Source organism: Carassius auratus, chromosome 5, assembly GCF_003368295.1.
Source record: "Carassius auratus strain Wakin chromosome 5, ASM336829v1, whole genome shotgun sequence".
NCBI lineage: Eukaryota > Metazoa > Chordata > Actinopteri > Cypriniformes > Cyprinidae > Carassius > Carassius auratus.
In genome coordinates, this window is record NC_039247.1 from 13,875,317 (window position 1) to 13,894,132 (window position 18,816).

Here is an 18,816-nt window from a genome sequence, read left to right on the forward strand (position 1 = left end):
TTTGTATACATTTGTAAAAGTGATCATCATTGTGTTTCATCCAGGTACAGTGCAACACATTGTCAAAGATGAAATGACAGAACAACATCAGGTTGCAAAATGTTTATAAGGTCAGTGATATGGTGGTGGATGTTATTTCATTAATCGCCAGAGGATGAGTTTTAAACCTTAAAAAGTAACAGAAGAGCATAGCAATAAATAACTGAATGGTAGTTGGTGCACATATTGTAAATCAGTGTAATAATCTTCCAGGTGTTCTGGACATTTGGTTTCACTGTGCATGTGGAACCTTATAAAACCTTGTGATAACCATCATTTGTAAATAACAATGGAGAAGCAAATCTACTGAAAACAATGTAGGCCTACAGCTAGCTGAGGATTGCTTTACTTTATCTCAACATTACACAAAGAGTCATTCAGTCAGTGACGGCTGCACAAACATTTCTGTGTACAAAAATGTACGCTGCAATGAATAAAAACACTAAACAATTTTATGAAATGAATCAAATGTAGTCTAGGCTTAAAGGGACAATAAGTAACTTTTTAGGTATTTTATTATCTAAAATCAATATTTTTATTCATAAATATGCCCTCAATGGTGTACAAATACCTATGCCAATGTTTAAACTAATCCTTGTAAATGAAGAATTTATTATCTTTATATACATGGGACGGGTAGGTCGACGGAGGCTTCCATGTAGTTCCGCCATCTTGCAAAACTATAATAGCAGAGAGGGACAAAAAGTACTAAGCCAACGCGTTTCCACAGCGCGTTTTCGGTCAGAGCCAGAAACGCAGGTGCAGAGCAGTGAGAGGCGCTTGAAACTGCACCGGCAAGTTTAAAAGTCTGGATTGCATTCTTATTATGGACCATACATATGCCGCGCCACAGGAGAAGAAAACATCGTCGCCAAAACAGTCAAAAATAGAACGTAAAAGGAAACGTGACCTTAGATTACAGAAAACAAGAGTTAATGTCGAGGAAGCTTTTTCTAGGTGGAAAGAGCTAATGCTTGATAAAGATTTCAAAAGAGACGCTGAAGTGGCCAGTTTTCTTCTCGACAGGTAAGTCAGTGTTACAGTCTATATTATAATATTTTTTTTATATCTAACAATGCATATAATTGAGAAAATATAACGAATAAATTAGACATAACTACTAATTACAATATTTCATGTTTTCCACAGTCAGTAATTCATACTGTAACATTCGTTTGTTAGTTGTCATGTTGCAGTTTGTTTGAAATAACACACCTGTTCACCTGAAGGAAAACTCGACGAAGTGCTATTAGAAGACATCCCGTCAAAGCTTTTTGGAACATATCGCCTACCGTAGATGCAACGCGCATTTGAAAAAGCGAGGCGCTGGCGAGCAAAATTAGTTTGAATGCAAAATACAATTTCACCACTAGATGGGAGTAATTCCTGCTTAGTGTCCCTTTAAGTGAGCGTGAAGTCCGGGATACTCATGAATATTAATATATGCTCCGCCAATTGAAAGCAAAAATCTCAGAAACCGAAAATCTCGTAAAACCGGTGTCCGGTGTGCCGATTGCCGAAATCCCACCACGACCCGGTCCCACATATTAGTGTCTGCGCTATTTCAGTCCAAAAGATGTGAGCGATTAACATCTCTTTGTACTCGTTTACACTAGAGTAGCCGGTATCTTTAATCGCCTCGGCTCTACTGTAGAGCATGGGAAACAAACACTAAAAGCCAAGTGATGGAACAGCACTGATTAAACCAGATTAGAAAGCAGCTGTATAACACCGGACCGGTGTCTCCCGCCCTCCCGGTCTCCTGCAGCTCAGCTCGACACTTTCACCCCTCTGTTGAAGTGATAATCATCAGCGCTTGCCCATTTGAATTCGACGCAACACCTACTTTATGCATGTAAACAGAAAAGTCTCTGTGGTGAAGCTACAATAAACAATTTAATCCACAGCACCACACCTAAGCTTGCAGCTACTGACACTGTAGAAATATGGCATTTTTAGCCTACTTATTGCCTATTAAATATTGGGTCAATATTAATATAATAACAATATTATTAATGTTAAATACATTTTAAGTATTCAAATATAATCTGTCTTCGTCCATTATTTATTAATAAATAATTTATTTAATCAAATTGCCCTAAGGCCAGCAAGACATTTATGGGGGACTGTGTGGGCCAGATGGGCTGAATTTTAACAACAGTCCAGACCTGATGATTCTCCTCTTCTAGGGTCAGAAAGAAGTCCTTCTAATAATAAAACTATTTAACGTAAACTCCTTAAGGCAGCTTTATATGTTTAACAGTTATTGCTGCTTCTGGAAACCTGTTTGCTTTGACTCCATATAATGTATTTATTCCTTTAATGTGTTGTAGCCTGGAATATTTAGTGTGCATACTCATTGTATCTCTCTGTGTTGGATATATATATATATATATATTCCAGTGGTAGAAAATGTTGTGACACCAAGATAGGCTACTATGGTTGGTGGCCCTTGGGTTTGCTATAGGCCCAGGGCCCTTTTTGTTATCATTCTGGGCCTGCAATGGTGTTGCACGAGAGCTCTTCTCTTCCCCCATCCTCCTCCTCATCTCTATCACCTAGCGGTTGTAATTACATCAGCAGATTCAGCACATTGGTGATAGAAAAGCAGCACTATCCAATTTGAGTAACGTGGTATGACGGCTGTGAAATTATAAACAAAAAATACAGATTCTGAGACATGAACTGAAATGAATTGTGAATTTTATTAACATTAAATCATCCTCCTCCCATCTTCCTCTCAAATTTTTTGGAAGCTGTGCCTCCCCTGCCTCCCCCGATGAGCCGCCACCGCTCTCAAGGAGTTTTATCAGCAGTTTTCAAACAGCTGCAGGCTAATGTAAAGAAATTAATCACTTTATCTATGCTGAATAAAAGGGGGAAAAGTACTGACCCCAAACTGAAAAGTAGTATAAAGACCTTCATTTGTGTGTGAATGTGTCAGTGAGATAAAGAAGGGAACTCCACCCAGCGCCAATGTTATCTCATCTTTCATCAGACCAGTCTATCAGCCCTGTAAGACCTCTGCCACTGAGCAATCTCAACAAGCCACAGCAATATCACCCTGCCTGTAGCCAAAGACTGGTTGCCCACTGAAGCTAGCAGGGTTGAGGCTGGTCAGTACCTGGGAGACCTCCTGGGAAAAACTAGGTTGCTGCTGAATGAGGTTTTAGTGAGGCCAGCAAGGGGCGCTCACCCTGTGGTCTGTGGGCGTCCTAACACCCCAGTATTGTGATGGGGACACTATACTGTCAAAAAGCACCTTCCTTCGGTTGAGATGTTAAACTGAAGTCCTTATTCTCTGTGGTCATTAAAAAAAATCCCATGGCACTTCTCGTAAAAGAGTAGGGGCAAATTCCCTTCACTAACCTTTGTCAATCATGCCTCCTAATAATCCCCATCCACTAAATTGGCTCTATGACTCTCTCTCTTCTCCACCTGTAGCTGGTGTGTGGTGAGCACACTGGTGCCGCTGTACTATGAGTGCCGCCACATCATCCAGGTGGATGCTGCAGAATGGTGGTGGTTGAGGAGTCACCCCCTCATAATTGTAAAGTGCTTTGGGTGTACAGCTATACACAATAAAGCGCTACACAAATGCTTCATTCATGCATTCAACAAACTCAGTTTAGACCTCACTTCAACAAGCTGGTTCTCAAGGTAACACAGTGAACAATGAACATAGTAAAAGTTACATGATTTCCAACATCAGACACTTGAAGTGCAGATGGCGTGACTGCAGTTAATATGTCTATATTTATACAGAAACCATTTGGTTAATCCAATGATATATTTTCATGATCCATGTACCCTGTACAGGTTCAGAACATCTGCATTTAAATACAGGCGTGAATGCCCTGAATTTTTTTGTGTGTGTACGTAACTGAACTCACTCTCAAAATTGTAGTGACTGACCATAGCAATGTTTCATCGAATTTTTTGGGAGTTAGGACTCATCAGGACTTTTCACACTTCACTTAACCCCAGGTTAACCCCACTTTTTACCCAGAGTAATGAAACGCCGCTACGGATCAGGGTTAGCATCTTTTTTTAGATGTAAAGCCCACATTGCATAGCCAGATTTACAGCTAACACTTAGCCACAGACAACCAATCACATGCCTCAAATTCACATGCTTTGCACAGTCACAGAAACACATGCAAACAGTAGTTTTGTTTGGAAAAATATTAATCTCTGAAAGAAAATGTGTTTATTGGAGTGGAGTTTAATAATGTTTACACTTTTAATCAGAAAAGTACATTCGGAGAAAACTTGACAGTGACGTCTGTAACATATAATATGTGGATACACAATGCTAGAGTCTTTATGTACTGTAAACTGGATGAGTGCTGAGTTCACCAAAAAAAAAAAAAAATACACTGACACAGCAAATGTGCATATAAGAATGGTAAGCCGGAGTTTAGGAATGTACCGTGTGAAACATTAGATTATGAATACCAGGATTAATGATTAATCTTGGGTAAACTATGAGCAGTGTGAAATGTGAAGCAAGACAACTCAAGACTCTGCTAACCTGAAACAATGACCCAGGGTTAACCACATTATACATAAAAAACCCTATCAACATAGCTATAAATACATATAAATATTTACTCAGAACACAGTAAAATAAACTTAGACAATATTTTTGTATAGAAACTAGTAGACCGAAGTTAACAGGTTCACAAGTTAACGGGTAATCTAACAAAAACGATATATAAAAGCAAAGGGAAGTGACTCAGTTCTGTGTTACTAATGGAAGCAGAAGTCAGATGAGGACATCAGTACAGCTCACCAGTGATGTCATGGCATGTCAGGAGTGGCATGTCTGTCTGACATTCTCTCTTTCTCTCACTTCTGTCACATTTACCATTCCAGTTTCACTGTCCCGTTTCATTTTTCATTGAGTTGTTATGTGTCTACTCTGTGACTTCCTGTTTCATCAAACCTTGATGAAATCAGGTTTAATCAGCAGCCCCATAGAAACTTGCCAAGATATTCTCTCATTCATGCCTTTATCATTCCTCTCGCCCTCTTCCCACTGCTCTGGGCGGAGTGAAGGAGAAGGCATGTGGAGAAATTCCAATCTCTGTCCAGACCGCTTCTTTTCCCTCACCCAAATAAGGACGCACATTGCAATACAGCAAAATGAGAGAGGAAGGGAGGGGCAGAAATGGTGGAGAGAAAGAGATTTCGAAAAAAGTCATGACCTTTTATGGATGTGGTTACCTCCTCTTTTGCCTTTCTCGCTCTGTCCTTCACTCCCTCTCTCTCATGGTTGGTCTCACTCTCGCTGAAGTCATTTCCATAAAGGTGGCACTCCCTGAGTTTGGACCCTAAACTTTATCATAAAGGGGAAGAGACTCTCTTTCACATAGACACTCACAGCTGTGTGCATCACAGAACACATCTTTTCATATCAAGACTACTGAGCAGGGTTTCTACACTTAAACTGGTAAGTCCTGTACATTTAACTCTACATATTGCTAAGTTAACATGATTTTGTACATACATATGTAATACATGCCGAGACCAAGAGAGGACATTGAGCAAGTTAGAAAGAACAATAGGCCGAGAGAGATTGAGCATTAGAGATGTGGTTTTAGCAGTGAACGAGGAAGAAATCTCCTAATTTAGATCTTTCTTCAGAATACCGTTGAATGCCTCTGCCTGTTCTCACATGCCCTGTGTCCATAAAAAAGTTTTTATTGGCAGTAGCTGATGCTGTTGCAATTTTGTTCTTCTCCATGTCATTTATTTCTGTCTTACACACACACACACACACACACACACACACACACACACACACATTTTGAAACTGCATACTCCAAAACCAAATAAAAAAAATCTGTCTGAATGACGCACATGTTTTTCCCCTTCAAATGAGGGTTGTTCTTTATACTCATTCTCTCTCTCTTTCTCTCTCTCTCTCGCTCTAAATTCAAGTGAGAGTATCAGATCTCTGTAAAACTGCTTTTAGTTCTGAACTGAAACCAGCTCCTCTAAATGCCCCTGGTTTCCTGTGTTTGAGTACTGAGTGTTAGTGGTTAAAGCTCAGTTGACTATTTGATTTTCGGGTTTGACAAACCATAACAAATTTGAATATTACAAAGTCATTTATAATTGTTTCTCTCCATTTACCATATCAAAAGTGTTTGCTTATACACCATATCTCATTCTTATAGAGCTGAAGAGAGAGTCTTACTATAGCCATGATTTTGAGCCTGAAGCCAAATGGCAGATAAGATTGTTACGTAATTTGAGATACGAGGACATATATGAGAAAGGTTTGTATCTCAGTATGAGACTACGGGTGTGCTAATATGTTTGTGTGTGTATTTGATACTGCTTACAAACAAAAGAAATCATCACCAGATGTGAACTAATTGGACTGTGAAATGCAAACACAGACAGACACACACACACAAACACACACACCCGTCACCTCCTCTACAGACATGGGAAGGGCAGGTTGTAACTTGTCTTTTTGCATAGATCACCCATAGCAGTGATGCGTGAGTTCAGGGATTTACAGGGACAATTATGTGTTCATGATCATGAAAGCTTTGTGAAAGTCTGATATTATAACAGGTTCTAGCTGTGGAATCTGAGTGTGCTAAACTGGAAACAACAGGAAACAGCAAGAAAATTGGAGAAAGAGTGTATGCTTTATGTGTGGGGATGTTGCAAAAGAGTCACAAATTCTGACTCGTGACTGATTAGCAAACAGGCCACAGTTTTCTTAAGATGACTTTGGGGTTGGACTTTGACAAATTAATCTTTTGAGTTTTATCTTGTCTCTCTGATTCGATCTGTATAAGTTTGCCCATATTGTTGTGCTTGCATTTTAGTTTTTGACGTGGTGCCTGAAACAGTAATGAATTCAAATGAAGGCCTGATAAATCCAATATGGCCTAACAGCAGTTTGAAATGTGATAAGAGCATTTTGACACAAAAGCAGGTTTAAGCAATTCTGACACTCGATGGTCAGCAGTTTCTGCTTATGATCTGAGATGTTGTGTTGTCAAAGATTGAGGTTGCTCTGTTAAAGACCAAACACTACACTGAATGCAGGTTATTACCAGAGTGCATCAATATTTGCATTGAAAATTTGCATTACTGTCGAGAGTGGGATTTGCATGGCAGTCACAGTTAGATACTCATTACTAAGCTAAATCCTCTGACTACACAGATTCATGCTTTTTAACAGTAAAACCAAACCTGCCTGAAAACATTATGCAATATCAAAACAGCTTAAAAAACACAGCACATCTGCTTATTCTGGTTCAGGTTTGCTCCAGTGATAAATAACAGAATTGGATAAAGTGAAACTAAACTCAAATGCTTTTTTAAAAATATTGAGAAATAAATGAATATTAAATAAAAATGTAGTATATATATTTTAATTCTAATTAATGATACAGAATATTATGTTGTCAATTTTCTACAACCCTCCTGCATCAACCATGAAATTGGCACATCTACATAATTCTGGCAATAACACTAAATGCCAATATTTAAATGATATCAGCTAACACAATTCTAAAACTACAACTGAATAAAACTATAAAAATGAGCTAAAACTAAATCACAAAGTGAAAAACTAATAAAGTGAAAATGACTTTGTGTTTGCGTGTTTTAACAGTCAAAATGGCAAATAAAGGTCCATCCTATGGTCTGAGTCGTGAGGTGCAGAGTAAAATTGACAAGAAGTACGATCCAGAGCTGGAGGAGCGCCTGGTGCACTGGATCACCCTTCAGTGTGGGGATTCTGTCGGAAAACCTCAACCTGGAAAACTAGGTTTTCAGCAATGGCTTAAGGATGGATGTGTAAGCCACCTCTTCCATTAAAGTCTTAGTAACACAACACAATCCTTTCATCATTTTAATCATCTCTTTTTCTGTTCTCTCTTTGTAGATTTTGTGTGAGCTGATTAACAGTCTCTTTAAGGATTCAAAGCCTGTGAAAAAGATCCAAAGTTCGCCGATGGCTTTTAAACAGATGGAGCAGATCTCTCAGTTCCTTGCCGCTGCCGAACGCTATGGGGTCACCAAGACTGACATCTTTCAGACAGTTGACCTGTGGGAGGGTGAGTGCCGTTTTCACATCATGCAATCTTTTTATTTTAATATCTTACTGCCAAAGAAGCACCATGTCTTGGTCTCTTTGTGATCTATATGTTTGTGCATGGGTAGGTAAGGACCTTGCCGCTGTGCAAATGACGCTGCTGTCTCTGGGGAGTCTGGCTGTTACTAAGAGTGATGGCTGTTACCGCGGTGACCCCAGCTGGTTCCACAAGTGAGTGTTGTCAAAGTCCTTCTAAGACCTTTTTAAGGTACAGAACGCTCACCCAGAGGCTTACTTCCACCTAAGCCTGAAACCGTGTTTAATCTTTGGTGTTGCTGTGGTTTCCTCTTCCTGTTCGCAAATTGAACTTGCTGCCATAGCGACCAAATAACAAAAACAAGCCAGTTTGCATAACATTTTGAAGTTGTGGCTTATTGTCATAGCAACATGATTACAACCACTTATTGGACAGACATCTTAAATGTGTCCAGCATGGAATCAGATAAGTGTGTGTCTCATAGAAATAAGCTATTACTAATATTGCACAAGAGACAGTAGAGAGAGACAGTAGCTGTGTCTTAAATGATAACGCAATTATGCACTATGCACTTATGCACTATGTACTCAGTCATGTAGTGTATGAATTATATAAGGTTATTTTGTCATCAATAATTGGAGTCTAATAGCCACTTTCCTGTTGCTATGTAATTAATGCTGCGGCAGTTGAGTGCATGGAGTGTCCAACATTCAACACTTAGTTTTTTTATACTTTAAATGTAAATATTTGTTCTCATCTTTACATCAGGAAATCCCAGGAGAACAAGAGGGAGTTCACTGAGGAGCAGCTGAAAGAAGGTCAGAACGTAATCGGCCTACAGATGGGGACTAACAAAGGGGCATCGCAGGCGGGCACGACTGGTTACGGTCGACCTCGGCAGATCTTGAACAACTAGACCTGTCCTTCTCAGTCCTTCAGTAGAGTGGACCCGATGTCACTTAACCCTTCAGCAAACCCCAGCTGGACAATAACAAGGAACAGAACACACAGTGCTTAAACCAAAGTTTACAAATTCACTGTATCATTTCAAACCTAAAACTGCTCTAGTCCCTACAACATGAGCTGGTATCCTGTACATTCCATTAGAATTTCATTAGTCTGCCGTAAATTCTATTAGAGTGCAGACGGACATACATTCCATTATTCTATTTCATACATTCCAGAGAAACGCATTCTGCTGCATTCCATGGGATCCAAATGCCTATAAGGTGATTTTGGCCTTGCACAGTATTGTCTTGTCCTGTGTTTCTGTGGATCCAATTCATATTCTCCGCTCAATATTCATTTCCTGATCTAAAATCAAAATGAATCTAGGGCTTTACATCAATATGCTTATACATTGTACATGAGTAAGTGATAATTGATTTTGCTAATAAAATTCATTAAAATTTTGAAATCTCATTGTGTTCAGTTGTGTTCCGGCCTTTGCTTATTCTCTTCCACTGAGTGTTATGTAACAGTGCTGGCAGTTACAGATAACAGCTTTATACAATAGCTTAAGTGTTGATAAAATATTTAACACATTTTGCAGAATTACCCATGCATTAACTTATACTTGGATTGTTAAAAATGTAAAAATTGTTTTGAACAACATGTTGGTAAATGTTTTTGGTGTAATGAAATAAATGATGACAGAATTCTGGGCGAGTTACACTTTTAGGTAAATCAGTAGAAACACTCTTCACTAGTCATCATCATGCAGAAGAATAGCAGTGAACGCAGCAATTAAATGCTAGAGAACGACACATTCAGCAGATCCAAAGCTTCCTGTTGTTCGGTTTGTTATGATTCCCCCAGTTGTTGCAAAAAAATTACACAGTATAATGGTCAATGCAGACAATTACTTGAACTTACTTCCTCTTTAGCTCGAACTGATCAGTCAGAGAAGTATAATTAAGATAACGATGTCTTTGTCTCAAGAGACTGCTTGGTGTTCACAGATGTCTATTTCTTCAGCAAAGATAGTTCTCTTGGTTACTACGAAAAATAGACATATTAAAAGTATTTTGTGGCATGTTAAGAGAATTATTATTTTATAATATTTTATATTATTCCCGTGTGTCTCTACATGCTGAGTGAAGAAGCAATGCGACTGAAGTGATTAAATGTGATGCTGTGTTTGTGTTACATGTTTTGGCAGAGGTGAGCATCTATACATGTAAAGTCTGCTTGTATTTAGTGACTGTTAAAGCAGGACAGATCTATTGTATATGATCTCAGACATACTGATGCATATTGATTTGATTTGAGTAATAATCTGTTTCACCTGGATGTACATCACTATACGGAAGAAAAGATCTGTCACAACTTCCATTACAATGCAACTTTAAAATAACATCCCAATAAACTAAAGTTTGAAATAAGTCCTGAATATATACACATTAAGACCCCAATTATTCAGAATGGATGAATTGATCTCTTTAAGTTTTTATTGTTAGGTAAGTAAAAAGTGTTTTCAAGCAAAAATTAATACAAATAAAAAAAGTTCTCAGAGCTGCATTGTAATGCCATAGCAACTGCAAAAGTAATACACAAGAAAAACACATGCAAAACCTATAACTCCTATACCAAAAATGTTGTTCCTTTTTTTTCTGAGCAAAACTTTTCTCTATTGGTTGGACATTTAGATTAGAACATCCCCATGCAGGCCTAGTCGAGTTTGCACATACAGCTGTGTGGCTGTAAGTGCTTCGGAGTTTTGTTACTGTGCTATCATACGCTATTTTCACCACTTAATCAAGCCACTCTTCTTTAAAACATAATGATATTTTATTTCACACGTCACTGCGTTTGCATTAGCTTTCGTGTTGAGCCATTTCGCCTGCAACAAAGAAGGCTATTCGATTTCTACAGTGACTCAATTTGCGCACATCATGCTCTTTCTATGAAACCTGAAAACCGCATTCAATTCACCACAACTCTATGGCGGTTTGCCCGAGCATTTCAGTTATTTTGCATTTACTAGATTTCTATCAAATGGCTTTCCCAGCTCATTTTTGCGTCTGTGCTTGCGAAGAGCGCAGCGGGAATATTGCTTATGTATATAACTGACATCCCTTCGTCCTCCCCTTCCCTCCTTCTCTACATCCTGCCTTCACACTTCCTTCCTGATCTGTCCATTACATGATTTAACATATTCTCTTCATAGTCTCTAGTGGCTCAACAAATAACCAGAATTACATAACAGAAAATCCAATGACACTCATTTTAAAACAACAACAAAAACTACCAGAGAAACAACAACAACAAAAAAACAGCCTAGAAAGAAACAAAAATAATAGGAAACGTTTATGTTTATTATTACAGCAATAGTGTCACTATTTTTGTGGTTTTGAAGCTTAATCAGCCATAGCAAAATTATTTTTTATGCAACTAAATGACTTGTTATGACCACTATGAAAACGACATATTGCTTGATTCATGTGGAAAGGGTCACATTATTAGTCTCGCGTCGACAGGTCCGTGGGCGTGACGTCTGAGGCTGAGATTAGGGTCACATTACCTGTCCTGTGCTGCCCCCTGCTGTTATACTCAACAGACTGCAACATTACCTATACACCACCTATCTAACTCAGCCTCCAAAAATGTATTGACTAATAAAAATGACTAAAAATGTCAGGGAGGAGCTTTCAGCATGGTTTGTTTAGTCACCAACAAAGGGTGCTGTAGCCCTTTGCTGAATATCGATGAAGAATAAACATTTAGTTGAACTACCTTTAAATCATCAACTAAATACACACTTAACTGGGCTGGTGACATTTGTATACGATTTTTGATTATTTACCTGGGTATTGTAATCGTGATTATTAATGGTAATTCGTATAATTTACATTACATCAGGTCCATCTGCATATTCTTTATGTAGAGTACACAGACTACACATCCAGAACTACATCATTAAGTTTATTCACAATCATAATAAGTGTGTACTACGGTGGCCGAGAGAGATCAATGAACTGCAATTTAAGAAAACACATGCAAATTGAGAAAACACCAGCAAAAAAAAAAAAAAAAAAATCCTCACAACACATGCAATTAACAAACGCACTGCAAATAGCACTGACCACAATGGAAATGTTTCAAGGAGACCCCAAAAAGTGTCGGACCCAGCTTATCATGCAGTGGTTACTGGTCAGTTGAGTTGTTGGTGAACTGAAAGGTGAGTTTTCTTTTTCTTTTCTTTTTTAACACCCTGATTGCATGGTTGCTTTATCTTTTGGATGTTATTAGCCTAAATAAGACGAATAATTATGATTAAATGTAAAACATTACTTAAGATGACTAACTTTAATATCCTCAGCTAAATATAATTTCAAGGTTAATGAAAATAAATGTGCAATGCTTCATTAATTGTTTCTTAATGTGCATTTGTTGTGAGGATTTGCAGCGTGTTTCGTTATATGCATGTGTTGTGATGATTTGCTTATTGCTACAAACTGATGTCAAGCTTGTCAAACTGATGAAGATTTGCTGGTGTTTTTTAAATTTGCATATGTTGTGTTTTCTTAAGTTGCAGCGTGTTGAGCTCTCTCGGCCACCGTAGTATTCACATTTTGAATAAATTCTGCACAGTGCTAACCCAGGCGGCAAGTAAATAGACCAGAAGCATTAGCGTCACATTGACCTCCCATTCATTTTGGCGTCACTTTGACAGCGAATAACTTCACATCTGAGGCTTTAAAGACTCCGTTTGTCCATTATTTATTTCTATAGATACACGACAATGTATAAAGGGCTCCATTACCTTCTATGTTACATTATGGCCCCGTAGAAACAGTTTTTGTAAAAATAGGCTAACTATTGCGTCATAACCACTCGACTCTCTGTCGCATTACTGTGCAGACAGGAGGAGAATCTCGCAGGCAATTAACTTAATATGGCGTACTGGCGTTACATTTTAAAATACTATACAAAATAATTAATCAGAATACTTACTCCTGCTCACTCACGACAAAGAACTCCCCGCTCAAGCTCACCGTCTCTGCAAGATTAACGATGGCAGTTTCCATAGAGTTCCAATGGGGTCGCTGTGTCCATTTCTTTTACTGTGTATGGTGCTAACACAGAATACACTTTATAGCCAAAAGTACACAAATCCCCTTTTAAATAATGGTTTAATTGAGTAATTCTAACGAAAGCAAATTATATTTTTAAAGTTGCATCAAGACATTCTAGTGTTACTTTAATTTTTTCAACACTTTGGAAAGAGCTTTTTCTAATCCAGCATGACGCACTGCCTCCAGGCACACAGTGTACGTGCTCCCTAGAACCTAACTGGAGTGCACAAAGTACAGAACAGGTAGACCTATGTGGTGGGTGAAGTTGTTTTTACACATCACGCCCACGTGCTTCTGAATTTTTCATAAGCGTCCTTTGTTCCATACACGCAAATGCACTGAAACTTCACAGGCAAAACCTTCAAAAACAATTGTCAAAATTACTCTTCCAATATACGCTTGAAGACAAAAGTCTGTTAGTGGCATAACAGAGACAAGAGACACAAAGAGGAGAAAAAAAACATTAGCAGGCAGAGCAAACTCATTGTTCACAATGCACAAAGTATGAATATATCTCTGAAGGGAATTGACTGTCTTAAGAAACAGTTTAGATGGCATTTTCCTTTCATCTTGCCTCTGTATAATGCATATGGGACATTCCAGTTATACAGTGACATTTATGTCCTAATGATTTATTTAATCATATTTTCTTTCAAGTGAGTCACATATTTATAAGATATGGTTTAAATTTTATATTTAGGTCTTGTTTATCACTTAAACAGGATAATAGAAATAAATACTATTTTGTATTATACACACCTTTTCATTGATATATGCATTCAATTTTATTATGTACTCCTCAGTGCAAAGTTATCAACTTCTACAAGTATTATATACCATAAAATGATTAAAAAAAAAACCTCAAAATTAGTTTTAATCATGTTATAGACTAGGCTAAACTGCTTCTAATCGTATATATAAATCATGTGAAAATATTGTTATTTTCTTTACAATTTTCTTTACAATTACAGTGTCCCTGAAGTCATTTTAGTACATACTTTCTAGCCTCCCAAAACCAACTGCAATTTCATTGAGACCATTTTATAGAAGTGACATAAATTAATTTTCCCACAGGAATTCATCTGTACAAATTGAGGTAAGCTTCAAGTCTCACTCCTAATTAATATTATGGAGAATGTTTGTCCTATCAATTTTTTTTTTAAACAAATCTGACATAGTTATAAAAGTTATTTTAATCTGTAGAAGGTTAGCTAGCTAAATGTTGATCACTCAATGAGCTATGGCCAATTTAGCTCATATATATATATATATATATATATATATATATATATATATATATATATATATATATATATATATATATATATATATGATACTGTGAAAGAATCCCATTAAGATCCCCTTAAGATCCCAGGTCACTGGTACAGAACTCGTTCTTGGAGATAAAAAAAACAAAACAAAAAAAAAGACCACCCACTAGGCTGAGGGTGGAAATATTACAATATTTAATACAATTAAAGTAGCATCCATTTTTTTCCATCATAATTATCATCATGGTAAAGAACATAAAAAAATGCCATCACTGTCCATTTACTGTTCCTTCTTGTGATGGTTTCTGTGGTTGTTTGTTAATCTAGTTCATCCAAATGATTTATAACATCTTTATTTCTAATCAAATATAAATAAAAAAATAACTTATGTCTGTCTTCTCTAATTTGTAATTATTTCTCTAGCCATCTGAACAGATAACTATTTTGCCACCATGATTGATTGTGATAAGGAACCACATCTGTATTTGTTGTGTCCCTCACCCAAAGGAAATCTGAATTATTATTATTATATACATATATTTTTTTGTATAGTTTTGAAATAATATGATATAGGTGCAGTTCCACACATTATAGATGGGCAATCATGCAGGACAATGACAGAAAGTTGTCCACTGTTAGAACCTGTTAACACTGGTGTTCCACCCTGTTACACTCCATTCCACCCTGTTAGACAAGTCATTTTATATAATAATTTCACAGCAACGTTAAATGTTTGGCATACTTTTGTCTTATTTTGTGAGATGAGGAGCACAAAATAATACGTTATTTATTTTAGTGAGATGAGGAGCACAGCATATAAATGTTTTTGAGCAATTATTATTATTATTATTTTTTTTACAACCCTATTGGCAAAAATTGGCACAAAAACCACACCGGGAGCAAACAGCTGAAGCCCTACAGGATGCACTTATGACCTGGAAGCTCGATGAGAAGGCGCTGGTTGATATAAAGACCGATGTTGACAGCAACGTTATCAAAGCGGCCGAACTGAAGAAGTGACTGAGGATGCAGTGCTTTGGTCTTTGACTTCATTTGGCTATTGGAGTGCTAAATTTGTATTTAATTTGGAAAAAAATAGCTCTGAAATTGTAAAGCATATTATGCTCAGAAAAATAATTGTTTGCAGTTGCTGCTTACAGTTGAATACCTAAGGAGCATAAGACAATGTATTTAATCTTAAAGCAACTTTCAAACGAGTAGCTTTCACCACACATCCCCCTATGATCCCCCTATTTAAATAAATAATTAAAAAAGGTAAGCATATACAACTTCTGTAAGTGTTTTATAAATTATCAATAATGTTTACTAATTAAAAACTGATGTATAATATACTGATGTATCATTTGGGTTTACATATTTTTGGCCATAACAATATAGTTATAGATCGCTGTACATTTTATACTTACCTCCAATGTTTGGTCATTTTTATTTTATTAATGTATTTCTATTATTTGTCTTTTTTGTTGCATATCTATTTTGTTTTTGATAATATTAGAATATTATATCAAATAATACTATTAGTATGTTTTGATATATTATATGAGATTTCATTTTGAACATTTATTATTCATAATAAGCTTGATTCTCATTCTGACAGGGCATTTCATATTTCTCCTAAGGGAGACAATAAAAGAGAACTAACTAACTAACGTCATGAATGACAAGCGCATCACCCGGGCCATTTCTCTGTGTAAGAAAGTTTTCAGCAGCTTCTCCCATAGCTGGAGGAAGAGAAGCGAGCTGGGGTCCAGATTCAGCTGGGTCTGCCAGCTCACCAGCTCATCACGGAGTCAACCACACGCTGGGGATCACGCCAACAAATGATTGAGAGGGTCCTGCGATCACGAAAGTCCTGTCTGCTGACAAAAAATCCAGGCATCTTGTTCCTACCTGGTAGGACATTGAGATCCTGGAGTCAGTCCAAAAGGCTCTGAAACCCCTATAGGACTTTACTGATGCTCTGTCGGGTGAAGAGCATGTCACCATTTCATATGTCAGACCTGTACTACACCTTTTCAACACGAGTCTCCTGTCACATGAAGAGGGTGACAGTGAGCTGTGCAAAACACTGGAGACCTGCATGGTTGATTACCTTAATTCCAAGTACACGGATCCAGCAACTAGTGATCTGTTGGACATGGCCTCACTTGTGGATCCATGGTTCAGGGACAAATACATACCATGTGAAAAGATCAATGCAGCGAAAAAGCAAGCTGTTATGGAGGCAGGATCTCTGATGGCTGATCAGTGCAGGTGTCAGCTTGACCCAGGAGTACCCAGTGTGCCTGCGCCTACTGACCATGTAGCAATAATGCCACCAACAGCAAAGAAGTCATCGTCACTGGCAAGCTTCTTCAAGCAGAGCACAACAACCACAGTCAGCACAGCACTGACAAGGAAGGAGGCAACTGAAACTGAACTTTCAAGCTACTTGCAGTTAATGTAGAGAGTGACACCGATCCTCTCAAATGGTGAAAGGAACATGAAACTCTCTTTCCAGCACTGAGCCACTTGGCAAGGAAGTATCTGTTGATACCAGCAACCAGTTCCCCTTCCGAAAGAGTTTTCAGTTGCAGTTGCAACACTGTAACCTGCCAAAGGGCATCCCTGAAGCCTGAAGCTGTTGATAGACTAGTTTTCCGTGCACAAAACCATGTTTTTGTATTATTATTTTTTTTTTACAAGCTGTTTAAATAAAGGTGATTGTGACATCTCATTTTAAGCTTAGACTTGCAAGGAAACATTTCTTCAACTTCGTAGAAAATACAGAGATATATATCGTATATCGCCCTTCATCCCAAAAATTAAGAGATATGAATTTTGGTTGATATTGTCCAACCTTAAACTCAAAATAGATTATAGCAACAATAATGTATATAATGAAACAATATACAAAGAACCTGGAAAAATTGTTAATTAATTTAAAAACAAAACAATTAATTTATAAATTAAAATAAAAGAAGAAAGAAGAGGAAAGAGGGGAAAAATACTTATCTTCTAAATTCTTGTGAGAGTTATAAAAAACAAGACATCCTTAAACACCAAAGTAAAATTGTCTAAGATAGAAACATGTACAAATATTCAGAATTTCTTCAAAAAGGAACATGGACACAGTCCCAAAAAGTCGTCCAATCTGCAAAAGGAGCAGATGGGATCCATCTCAAGAAACATTTGTTTTAAGATGAAGATTTACAGAGTAGCACCTTAAAAGATATCTCTTTAACCTTATTAGTAATTAAATATTTATAAGGACCACACTTTCCTCCAAGGAATATCTTCAAGAATTACTCCAGTAAGATATTACAGAAGGAACAGTAATTATATCTTTCTGAAAGAGCTGCCGGTCAAGTGGCCTTAACTACTATGTACTTACATCAAAAAATAAATACTGTGTTCATATTGTATTGTTAATTTGTTTTGCTGCTATTGAGGTAGCACAGGTAAGGTTAGGGACAGATTTGGTGGTATGGGTAAGTTTAAGGGTGTGTTAAGGTGTGAGGGATGGGTCAACCATATAATTATACATGTAATTACAGAACTTAATTACAGATGTAATTACGTGCAGATATTTTTCAAAAATAGGTACAATGTAAAAAACATGTATGTACAGAATAAGTGCATTGTACCAAATTAATAATTTAAATTTAAGTACATAGTAGTTAAGGCCACTTAACATAAAGTGGGTCCAAGTAAAAAAAAAACAGTGCAAAAGTACTAAAAAGTTATTTTACTAAAAAGTGGGGCTTCCTTCAATAGAGCAACCATATCTAGTGTTGCATTGTTGCCCCATTCACAACTATACGAGTGACTTCTATAGTATCTGTTTTAATTGATTAGGACAGTTATTAATAATCCATTTATTATGATCTCATGGAAATGCTACCAGCTCCATATAGCTGAGTGGCCTACTGGAAAGGCAATGATCCAAAGATCAGCAGCAGCAGCCCACCAGCATTGTGGTGATCTTTTTTTTGGTCAGCTTGTGATATGTGTCGCTGTAATGGTGAAAATACATTTTCATCAGAAGCTTCCTTACAGAGACAGCTTCTGAATTCTCCTCTTTTTGGGTTTGGCTGGAAGTGAAGATACTTCCAAAGAAAGTTTTGCTTGTAGAATTCACAATTTTTGCAATTTCGGGTTAAATATTGATAGTAGTGATAGATAGTCTTTAATTTATTGAACACAACTCTCAAGAGTTTGATTGTTTGACTCTTGGGAGATACCGTAGCAATATCATTACTACATTACTACATATTTTTTGGGGGGACATTTCATTTGAAAATGAAACATAACCACCATGTC

General features: G+C 37.2%; 1 protein-coding gene across 1 annotated transcript; it reads left to right on the plus strand.

The window, feature by feature from the left end:
* The first annotated feature begins 5,335 nt into the window (after positions 1–5,335).
* LOC113076680 (transgelin) lies at positions 5,336–9,561 on the plus strand. The gene is made up of 5 exons (XM_026249368.1): positions 5,336–5,494; positions 7,685–7,869; positions 7,958–8,129; positions 8,236–8,338; positions 8,913–9,561. Exons 2-5 carry the CDS (start codon positions 7,690–7,692, stop codon positions 9,058–9,060), a joined length of 603 nt encoding a protein of 200 aa, XP_026105153.1. The 5' UTR covers positions 5,336–5,494; positions 7,685–7,689; the 3' UTR covers positions 9,061–9,561.
* The last annotated feature ends 9,255 nt before the right edge of the window (positions 9,562–18,816 follow it).